The sequence below is a fragment of the Chiloscyllium plagiosum genome, chromosome 10 (genome assembly GCF_004010195.1).
Source record: "Chiloscyllium plagiosum isolate BGI_BamShark_2017 chromosome 10, ASM401019v2, whole genome shotgun sequence".
In the NCBI taxonomy this organism is placed as follows: Eukaryota; Metazoa; Chordata; class Chondrichthyes; order Orectolobiformes; family Hemiscylliidae; genus Chiloscyllium; species Chiloscyllium plagiosum.
Genome location: NC_057719.1, coordinates 66259862 through 66271878, shown reverse-complemented (window position 1 = coordinate 66271878; position 12017 = coordinate 66259862). Strand labels below are relative to the sequence as shown.

At 39.5% G+C, this 12017-nt stretch overlaps 1 protein-coding gene across 10 annotated transcripts in view; it reads left to right on the top strand.

Moving 5' to 3' along the window:
• The window catches only part of ryr3 (ryanodine receptor 3), a 347517-nt gene that overhangs the window by 49736 nt on the left and 285764 nt on the right, over positions 1–12017 (top strand). For all 10 annotated transcript variants that reach the window (XM_043697981.1, XM_043697979.1, XM_043697973.1 and 7 more), the window contains exon 3: positions 8723–8830. In XM_043697981.1, the coding sequence (XP_043553916.1) occupies positions 8723–8830 (108 nt within the window). The remainder of the gene's footprint in view (positions 1–8722; positions 8831–12017) is intronic.

The following is a 12017-nucleotide window of genomic DNA, read 5'->3' as shown; positions in this document are numbered from 1 at the left end:
GTTGGAGGGTTCCTAGGTGGAAGATGAGGCGCTCTTCCTCCAGCCGTCATAATGCTATGGTCTGGTGATGGAGAAGTCCAAGGACCTACATATTCTTGGTGGAGCGGGAGGCATGCAGGTCCTTGGACTCCTCCATCGCCAGACCATAGCAACACGACAGCTGGAGGAAGAGCGCCTCATCTTCTGCCTAGGAACCCTCCAACCACAAGGGATGAACTCATATTTCTCCAGTTTCCTCATTTCGTCTCCCCCCACCTTGTTTCAGTCCCAACCCTCGAACTCAGCACCACCTCCCGAACCTGCAATCTTCTTCCTGACCTCTCTGCACCCACCCACACTCCGGCCTATCACCCTCACTTTATCACCCTCACCTTAATCTCTTTCCATCTACTTAGCCTGCTGGACACACTTTCCTCATTTCTGAAGAAGGGCTCATGCCCAAAACGTCGATTCTCCTGCTCCTTGGATGCTGCCTGACCTGCTGCGCTTTTCCAGCAACACATTTTCAGTTCATGTATGTTGAGTGGACCAGATAGGAAATCTGTAATGTCCACTTTTGTATCTGCTGTGTGATGTGTACTTTGCATTGAGTATAATTTGCCTGTTAATTCATTTTTTAATATGTTAATTCTGCTTTGATCGCCAAGGTAAAATACTGTAAAAAATGACATTTTGTTCATTGCTTCTTTATTATGGTCATGTGGTAATATTAGCTCTTCTGGTTTGTTAATCTCCATGGGAAGCATGAAATGCTTGCATCTGATAAGAGCTGGGTTGAAGCTCCCCACAGATGAAAGTGCAATGCCTTTGTTCATTGGACCAACCTGCCTTATTTTGCTATTGAGTATCCTCAGTGATGCTCATTTCATCCGTATTGGTACATAAACACAATGATTCATTTTCACCATTTGAAGATTTTTCTTTGCTGTTATCGATGTTTGAGCTTCTTATTAGATTGTTTTTCTATTTCTTGTCCTCAATTTAGTTTTTCTTCAAAATTTATCCAACCTTTTATCATTAGTTTTCTTTATGATTCACTTAATTGTTCATGGCCTTACCCTGTTTTCTGGCATTGGGATCATTAAGAATTTATCCCAGTCTTTAGTGGGATCACTGTCAGTGTTTGTCCTTACTCATTTGATTGAGAATGAACAGCACAGGGCAAGGGAATTTAAAGCAAAGATGGGCAGTGTAACATTGCGGTTTAGTAGCTGGCACTCTTGTTCTGGAAGCACAAGATCCGAAGTTTGCGTCATATTCCAGGGCTTGAATGTAAATCAGGACTAACAATTCAATGTAGTACTGAGGGAGTATTGCACTGTGAAAGTATTTCTATATTGAGGTCATGTCTGCCTGCTTGGAAGGGATATAAAATAATCCATTGCACTATTTCAAAGACTAGACGACTTATCCTTGGTGACATGGCTAACATCACACACAAAAAAAATACAGATTATGTGGCATTATCACATTGTTAGGCACGTTCTTAAACACAGTGATGAAATATAGATGTTAGTCTGTGATGCTGACACAACTGAAGCATGCAGATATGAAGCTTGGAATTTTCTTTGCTCTCTAGGATAATCCTGGAGTATTGGATGTTTGTGGGAGATAGTTATTGAACAATCTTGCCATTCTGTTCTATGCACTGTTCTGACAGAGGGCTCCAAACCAAAAGACTGATCAAACAGATTATAATGGTCAGGATATAATCTAAAAAAGGGACTACTTTGCACGTGCAACAATGTGATAGCTGGTGAGATGACGTTGGATTATAGACCAAACATATCATGCTGAGCTGCAATAATACTGTGGGCAGGTGGCGATCAATCAGGAGCTGACCCACACTATTCAAATCATCAAATAATGTGTAGCTAATCTCAGTAGCAGTTTGTTGATGTGCACTGGCATAACCGTTGCAGAATATCCCACTGTCAGCATCCTGGGGGTCAATGTTCTCCAGAAACCAAATTGGATCAGAGACTATGATGGCAAGACCAAGTAGGGGGCTAGGAATTGTGAAGCGAAAGACTCTCCTCCTGGCTGCCTATCTTCCACCTACAAGGCACATAACCTCATGTTGGTTGCCCCACATCTACCATCTCACCATTAGACTCCATATCTATTCAGAAACCTTCCAAATACCAGAGCTTAGCTCAATTGCTTCCTTCTGGCAGCAGACTGTGCCAGTTTGAAGAGCCCTCACCGAATAAAAGCTGAAAGAACTACGGATGATGGAAATCCGAGACAAAAACCAAAATTGCTGGAAAAGCCCAGCAATCCGGTAGCATTAGTGAAGTGAAATCAGAGTTAATGTTTTGGTTCCTGTTGGTTCCAGTCCCTTCAAGGGTCACTGGACCTGAAACGTTAACTCTGATTTCTCTCCACAGAGGCTGCCAACGCTGCTGAACTTTTCCAGCAATTTCTGGTTTTGTTGCCCTCACCAAATATTGCATTCCATTGTGCAATTTCACAATAACCTCCTGAGGTGCCAGGATTTGCATTGCTACACTCTCTGAGGCTGACCCCCCCACCTTCTCCCCTCACCTTGGTGGTTTGAATAGTTTCCTTATGGCTGGGGTTCTATATGGGTGGCTGCCGCTGTGTAGGAGACAAAAGGAGACACGGTTATAACCGTATTCCAAATTTAGGACGATTGTGAGCATGCAGAACTCTACAATGGCAGTATTTTGAAAGCACATTGAGATATTTTGAAGGATTTGCTTTTCACATTTTCCAGCTTGCATGGAGGAGGCAATTGTGTAGTGCTGATATCACTGGACTAGTCATCCAAAACCCCAGGCATGCTGTTCCAGGCACATAGATTTGTATCACAACATGGAAGATAGTGAAATTTTAGTTCTGTAAAAATCTAGAACAAAAAGTTGGCCTAATGGTGACTGTATAACTGTTATCAATTGTCATAAAAAACACCTTTAAGGTAGGAATGCCATCATCTTTACGTGGTCTGTTCTACCTGTGAATCCAGATCCACAGGAATGTGGTTGACTCATACCTGTGCTGGGTAAATACAGTTTAGCTAGTGACACCCACACCCCATTAACAAAAAGATTTCTTTATAATTGGCAATCCACAAAGCCCTAAAATCACAAGTGATCAAATGATCCTCCATATGAGTAGTGCTGTCATCATACACCTTCCCCTAACCCTTTTGGCAGGACTGTTTACTGCAGTTAAATCCCCTTGCAATCTCATTGTTCTGTTAGTTTCCTAAAGGCTTCCCTGTGCCAATGAAGTAACTCCATTCATATTTGCAAATAACTCCAAAACCACAACCTCATTGGTCAGGTTCACCACTCCTTCAGTTCTGCTCCTCTCTCTCTGGCATTCTGTAACGTTTTCTCCTGTGATGATGTGCTATAGAGCCATGACATAGATTCTCAGGCATACTCATTCCAATCATTTCGCAGATAGTCAGCAGTGTTCTCTCCAATTTCTCCTGAACCCTCTAAAACCAGCACCACATCTACGTAGATCTCAGGAACACATTAATTGACGTTTGTGGATTATGTTACTTTGTACGTCTGTGCAGGATGTAAACCATACACAGATGATGCCTTCCCATTCCTTTGCATGCATGTCCATCTCCACAATGGAGCCTTATCCTTGCAGAGTTCAGTAAGTTACTAAGTAATTTCTGATCCTGAATCTAGGATCTTCGAATGATCTCAGGGCTGCTGAACTCCACTGCAGCCTCTGTCCAGGCTGCTTTGGTTAAAATCTGCGTTGCCTGGATTCCTTTTCTTGGTCATCCATAGAGAGACAAATCTAGTTATCCCTACATACCAGCTATCTGCCCCAGTGTTCATGCTGACCATGCATTCCGTGGATTGGCCTTCTCTGTTAAGCTTCTGAGATGCTTTTTTTCAGTTAAATCCCCTTGCAATCTAAAATGTTGTACCACTAAAATGAATAAAAGAACCACTTCTGCCAAGTTGTCCAAGTATTTGTGGAATCCAAGGAATTGCTATTTCTTCCAGAAAACCCCTACCCCATCTGAACCTGACACAGCCCCATGCCTGGTGCCCCTTCATTACAGTGGACATGACCTCTTTCCAGGATAAGGCTTGCCAGCTCTGTGCCTTAGCCCTATCTGGTTTAGGTCACATTGGGTAAAGAATCCACCATTCACCCACTTCTGCTCTTGGCTGGAAGCCAGGAATTGGTCCAAGGTATATTCTTCTGCATTGTAGGGGGTTGAAGTTAGTGAGCCATTCATTCCCAGATCAGAATCTCACCCACTGCCATTGGACCACTTTACTCAGTCCCTATTCTCGAAATTCATTACATTTCTCAGAAAAACCATCTGAAAGTTTTCATTACATGTTTGGTACAATTCACTGATATGTTCTTTCATGATGAAAAGCGGTGATGAATGGTCGCAAATCTCAAACATATTTTGCTTCCACAGAAGCTGATCTGACTGCTGGGAAGTTTGCAGCAAATTATAATCTTTCTTGGTGTTGGGTTTGAAGAAGAAACTTCTTGCTTACCTTGGATCAGTGCAAAAGAATCTTTAATAATTATGAGACCAGGCAAAACCCATGGGAGGTGATGAGACCCAGGAACAATTCCAGACTTACTCTTGTGATAAGTCATGGAGTGCAGGGACAAGACAGAAGATCCATCATACTGTCCCCAACTTGGAAAAGGCATTGCATAATTCAAAGAGCAGATTCTCAGAAGAATCAATTGTTTGAGACTCAGGATTGAGTGGTGGCTACCTGAATTGACATCGCACCAAGTATTAACACTGATTACAACTAAAGATAATTCCGTGTTAATGACCACCAGTAAGTTTATAATACGCCACCTAGTCACACAGAACTTGAATAATGCTGAATAGTGAGGTACGTTGCCAAAGCTTTTTGCCTTGCCACATTAAGACAAATGAAAGATCACCAACTTTCAAATGACCGTAATTCATATCACAGTAGGAAAAGGTGCCTATTAACTGGCAAGTCAAAACTGATTGGTCAAGGTGTTGCTGTGAGAAAGAAATATAGAATTATAGGCTCTCCAAGTTCCTGGATATTTCAAATTTGCCATTCTTGTATTTGTAATGATGGTTGCAAGCTGAAAAACTTTCACAATGTGTTCCCTTTTTCAGCAGTGTTAAAAATCACAGAACACCAGGTTATAGTCCAACAGGTGTTGTGTGATTTTATAAAAACTTTGTCCACCCCAATATTAATATTTCCTAACTAACTCCCTTTAAGCAGTAGTATAGTCTAGTACTTGCAACATTTCTGAACTAGTTTAGCACTATTGCTCTAATTGGTGCTTATTTGTTGAAAGATTATACATACTTAAATTTTCACTCCAAGCTTGTCTTCTGTTTTCGCTTGCTAGGCAAAACTCCTGACATAAATCTTGTGTGATGATCACATTCTGTCTGTGTTAAGTGCATTCAGTGAAGCTAAAAGTTGAACCACATAGTTGGCTAGGATCAACATCTAAGTGGCCATAATTCATTTTAAGCATCATCTTGCTAGTTTTGCAGAAAGTGAAATTTTACGAAATGATTTTTCCTTGTGCTAAAAACTTACTCAAGCAATTTAAATTTTTAAAAATCTCTCAGATGGATTAGCACAGCTATTAAATTGATGCACAAACCCTTGACTAAGCACTGTCTTCTTTTAATACTGTGAAACATTACATTGATTAATGTACCAATTCTAAGGCTACATTTACACATGTATGCTTAATGAATTGCAGGGTAATTCAATTTTCATGGAGCAAGCTGAATCCAGTGGGGATCAGGAGTGAAGCACTGTAAGGATGAAACTTCGACTGGTGAATGTACAGTTGGGAATTAGTGTGTCCCAAATATATGTTTAACAGAGGCAGAAACCCAGTGCAAAAGACAAATGGGTTTTTAATGGTGGAGAAAGAGAAACAGATGTAAAGTGGGTGTAAATTAAGGTGACAAAGGAAGAGAATGGGTTTTCCCTACTGAGAGGGCATCATGTCAGTTGTACATCACTCAATTGTACATTTGCCATTACAGCCACGTCCAGCAAGATTCCAACACCAAACGTATCTTCCCCTCCCCTTCACTTAATACATTCCCTCAAGTGATGCCCTGATCTACCTCTCCATCAGTCTTATGCTTCCTCACTTCCCATGCAGTCACAATGGTGTAAAACTTGGCCATTCATCTTTTCCCTCCTCACGGTCCGAGGTCTCAAACATATCTTCCAGGTCAAACAGTGTTTCACTTGTACCTCTTTCAAACGTGCCTATGATACTTGCTACTCTCAATGTAGTCTCTTTGACACTGGTGAGACTCTATGGAGTCTAGGTAAACACTTTGTGGAACACATCCACTCTTTGTGTAGGAATGACCTGACCTTCAGTTCCTTGCCGTTTTACTAAACTGCCTTGCTGTCATGGTAACACATCTGTCCTGGGCTGGCTGCATTGCTCCAATGAAACACAGTGCAAGATTGAGGGTCGCGTATACTCAAGTACAGGTATATGAAAGTACAGTGAAAATTGTACAATGTCGTTATTCCTGGCACTATCTTAGGTTCAAATGTACCCAGGTACAAAATCTTAAGCACAAAGTAAAAAAATAAATTCAACATTAAAGTCCTTCTTAATATAAAGTGGGAAAATAAAGAAATAAAATTAAAAGTTCAACATTACATTCTCTCTGCCAGTAACTTTTATTTAAGACAAAATTGCATTAATGTTTAATTTATTTGTGCTGTAAAAAAATATAACAATGATGTGTATACCCCTGCATTGTGTTTCTGTTACTTACTGTGTATTTTTACATTGATTATGCTACAGGAAGGATGTTGTGAAACTTGAAAGGGTTCAGAAAAGATTCATAAGGATGTTGCCAGGGTTGGAAGGCAAATAGGATAGGGTAAATAGGATAGGGTAAATAGACAGGTCTTTTTCCCAGAGTGGGAAAGTTCAAAACTAGAGGGCATAGGTTTAAGGTGAGAGGGGAAAGATTTAAAAGGGATCGAAGGAGCAACGTTTTCGCACAGAGGGTGGTACATGTATGGAATGAGCTGCCAGAGGAAGTTGTGGAGGCTGGCACAATTACAACATTTAAAAGGCATCTGGATGGGTGTTATGAGTAGGAAGGATTTAGAGGGATATAGGCCAAATGCAGGCAAATGGGACTAGATTTATTTAGGATATCTGGTTAGCATGGACGAGTTGGACTGAAGGATCTGTTTCTGTGCTGTACATCTCTATGACTCTATAATAACACCTCATTTTAGCTTAGCCACGTTACAGCCTTGACATCTCAATATTGAATTCCTTCACTTCAGAAACTCAATGTACTATGTCTGTTGATCATTTTTTTCACACTCTTCCCCACTCCATAGCCTTGCTTGTTTGTGTCTTGCTTACTTTGCTGTTAGTTGAGAGTAGGCAGAAGTGGGTACTGCAGATGCTGGAGATTAGAGTCAAGATTAGAATGGTGCTGGAAAAGTACACAGGTCAGGCACCATCCGAGGAGCAGGAAAAATCAACATTTTGGGCAAAGATCCTTCATCAAGTTAGTTGAGAGTACCCATTCTCTTCCTTTTTCACCTTCAGTTACATCCATTTTAAATCTCTCTTTCTCTATCTCCACCATTAAATAACCCGTTTGTTGTTTCCACTGCGCTTCTGCCTCTTTGAAAAGCATATTAGAATAAATTTCCAACACTTTTCAGTTCTCAAAATGAGTTATTTCCATGCTTGAAGTATTAACTCTGGTTCATTTTCCTTTGAGAATTGCATGGTCATTTGAAGGAGCCAAAATGCCACCGTATCTATTCTGCTTAATGTTGGCCTTTGTAATTTCCAATCATCAAAGGTTCTTTTATTGCTTCTGCAGTTCTCCAATCAATATGGATTTGTGTGATATCGTATGAGGGTTCCATTCAGTTTAATAGAGAAAGAAGGCTTTTTCTCATTTACACAGATCCAACTAACATTAAAGGTGCAACAAGTATTGTCTGAGTTTGATTTCTGGTCTGTGCTGATCTCCACTGAAAGCCAGAAGTATGCTTCATTTAGTCTCAGTGTCTTTGGCTTAAGTGAGGGAAGACCTTATTCTTCTACTTATCATGGATATACAGAAGCCATGACTCAAAGCCGTGTGTATATTTCGGGATTGATTGGAGTTTCCTGATTTAGTGACGCCCTTAAGAGTTGAACAGCTTGTCGATTAAGAATATGGGAAAGGGGGAAAAAAGCTGCTGCCTATAGGAAATGGCTGTAGCTGGACTGTTGTTAATATCATTTTCTCATGAGCTTCATTTCAACTTATATTTTTGGGAGTCAACACTCTCCACAGTGGTATATTTCACAAGCAGAAAGATCTTAGAACTGACCTTTGCACAGTGTATATAATCAGACCACATAGGGTTTGCTGAAATGTCAATATGACAGTCAAGTTTGTGCCAATTTCTATCATCCTTTAAATAAACAGCATATTTTGTATCCTATTGGTACCAAACCAATTCTAGTGTGATTTGGATTTTATTCCAGATAAACTAAATGAGGAAAAATGAAGCATTCTTATTAAACTGGTTATATCATCTCTTTTCCCTTGATGATCTGCTTTCGCCAGACCTCAACTTATGTAAAAATTGTTCTTTGTACAGAATTTTAAAAGCTGCTTGACCACAAACAAAACCGAAAATAATCACTTTGATAATTGTAATATTTTTCTTTTTGTTCACAGTATGTCCCTCCTGATCTCTCCATCTGTGTTTTTGTGCTGGAGCAGTCACTGTCAGTCAGAGCTTTGCAGGAGATGTTGACCAGTACAACTGAAAAGAGCAATGAAGGTGTAAGTATCGAGACCAACAGATATCAAAATAATTCACCATGTCACTCTTTTAGTAACTTGATTTATTATCTACTATTTTCTGTTTAATATCATTGTTTGGAATTATTTATATTTGTTGCTACTGTTCTTACAGTCCAGATGGTGTTTTAGTTTTTGCCCAACAGGTTAAGTTGTGAACTGATATCTAAAATGCATAATGTCATTACTTAATTTGCGAACTACAGCACAGAGTGATTTTCACTGACTACTGGATATGTTGTGTACATTGATTGACTAAGTTTGCATCTTGGTGAGACCACAATGAACAGTTCTTGTCTCCATATTTAGGCTTAGGATGTTGATACACTAGAGAAGGTGCAAACAACATGAAAAAGATAAACTGAATACAATGTTATGCCATTAGGATTGGATAAGAAAACTTGTAGAGTGGATATACTGACATACTCCTGTACTCAGAATTCTATGTAATTCTCTGTAAGTCGACTTCATTATCTGCGAGTAGTTCTTGTTTCAGTCAAGTGGATTTAGCATCTGTTTCCAAGTATAATTTTCTCTTTTTAATTCATCTGATTATTTTCTTCAAGGGTTCGTCTGTTATACTCGTAAGCATTATCCATTATGCAGTTGTTTGTAATTTCTGTTTTTTCAGAATTGAAAAGGTTAACACAGAGGGCAGGTCTTTGCTGCAACTTGTTTCAATATATCTGAGGGTAGATGGTAACTCTAGGAGAGTTTCCTGGTCAGCTACATTACAGAATGCAATAGCATGCAATAGTACTTCCCCAGAATACTCATGGATGAATCCAATAAGTTGTTGTTCCTGAAAGAGAGCGAGAGAGAGAGAGAAGGAAAAATTAACATGTCTCAAATATAATCTAAGTAGAACATGAAATTGTGCGGTATTTTGTGGTGCAGTATTTGCATCCCTATCTCCCGGTTAAAAGTTCTGGGTTCAGGTTCCATGCTAGTACATTATGGCCATGGAAGATGTGGTTGTGATTTGGCCAGACAGGTTGATTACAGACCCTGCCATACATCTGATGACAGGGGCAAAGAATGGGAGAATCTCTTCAGCTCTCCTGCAGTGGCAAGCAGCTGCAGTACTTTGGTCATAAATGTAGTCTGCTACATCAGAAGGTCTAATGCTTAATGCTTGGAAACTAGGACAGACATGTAATTGATCTTTTGTATTGTATACCAGTGTATTGTTAGCTCGAGTAGTTAGGTATTCACAGAGTTGTATTGAAGGGTTTGTTTCCGTGCTGTACATCTCTATAACTCTATGACATGATCTTGACAACATTCCTGAAGAAGCTTATGCCCGAAACATTGATTCTTTTGCTCCTGGGATGCTGCCTGACCTGCTATGCTTTTCCAGCACCACACTCTCGACTCAGATCTCCAGTATCCGCAGTTCTCACTTTCTCCTAAGATCTTGACAACAGTCGGCCGTTAAATGATTGTTTAGTTCATTTAATTATTCACAGAATATGCCAAGACTGGATATCTATTCAAGGATCCCATTGTAAAGTGAAGTAATGATCAGTTGTGCTTTTTGTCAGTTCCTTTGCAAAACTAGGATTGCATTCCAGATCACTACTGCAGTTGTTTGTTCCATATTGATCTCTTTGCAACAGCTCAAAGTTAAATCATGGAAGTAACTAGAAGAAATGAGAGAAGTGCACATGTAGTGTTGTAATTTCTTGTTTCTCTCTGCTATTCCTTTTAACATGCTAGTCAATAGAGTTCACCAAATGGGTATGTATGTTCATTGATCTGACTTTTTTTCCACTCCTGCATGCATGTGGTCAAACAGTTGCACTCTCAAAATATTTTTGTAAGAAAATGGTCACTAATGTTTCCTTTGCATACGTGTGTAGATGTTAACTTTTTTTTAATTATGAGATTATAAATTGTTTATTTGGACAATTCCACAGTTAGTGCTTTTTGTTGAAAAAAAATTGAACCTCTTACTGATTAAATTATTCTTTGGTCATATTGAACATATTTTATTAGAAAATAACAATCTACTGGACTGAATTTAGCAAGTGAAGCAAATAATGCCATCCAGGGCAAGAATGATGAGCCAGCAGTTTTTATGCATCATTTGAAGAAAGTTTATTATTATTTATCTTAATCCATATGATGATAGCAGTGGCAGAGCTAACTTTTTGTTTGGCTCTTCAACGGTGCATATTGGGGCATTTCATGACATCTACTTGATATTATGTTCAGTTGATTCATAATCTTTCAAGATTTAAGGATTCTGATATATGAGCCAAGTTTGTCAAATAATCTGGTGTTGATTATGGGAAAGTTTCAATTGTATACATTTTTGCTGGTACATTAACATTTTCTTTTCAAAGTTGTGGTTTTTCTGGACTAAGTAATGCATTGCAGAACCAGTCTATGTCACATAACAATATGGTTTGGTAGAATGGAAAATAACACTTTGGATTTCTCTGCTATTTTTCTAGCCTCACTTGGAGTGCAGCAAGAATGCATTTGAATAGAGATTGCAGTCTGGATTTCCTTTCAATGCAGATTCTCTGCCAGAAATAGGTTGTAGCAGGACTTCTGGTTGCTGCCCTGATCTCCATAAGACCCCAAACTATTAGCCAGCTTTAGGGCCCATTTAAATCAGGAATCGCTCAGCATAGGTTTAGCGTGCTTCCATTTTAATTTTCTTTGTATCACTATCCCAATAGAAATGGACAGTAATTCGAGCTGCTTTGCTCATCACTAGCCACTTCCAAAGATGGATTCTTAAGCGAGCACTATGTTCCTTATTCGTTTATGGAGGAGGCATGAAACACATTCCAAATACTTGTGAGGAATGCTTGATAGTAACTGAATCAGTATAATACTCAAGTCCTGATGAAGGGCTTTTGCCCGAAACATCGATTTTCATGCTCTTCTGATGCGGCCTGACCTGCTGTGCTTTTCCAGCACCACTCTAATCTAGGCTCTGATTTCCAGCATCTGCAGTCCTCACTTTTGCCTAATACTGAATATACCTTAGTGCCCATTGAGTGATAGGTATAGCACCATAAAATTATGTCTTATTGTCCCTCTTTTGCATCCAGGATTACCAATGTAATGAATCCAAAATGTCGATATTCTCAGTACAATTGAAGCATGACTTTGAGGGGCAACACTTGCTCTATACAAGGGGAACTGGTGGGTG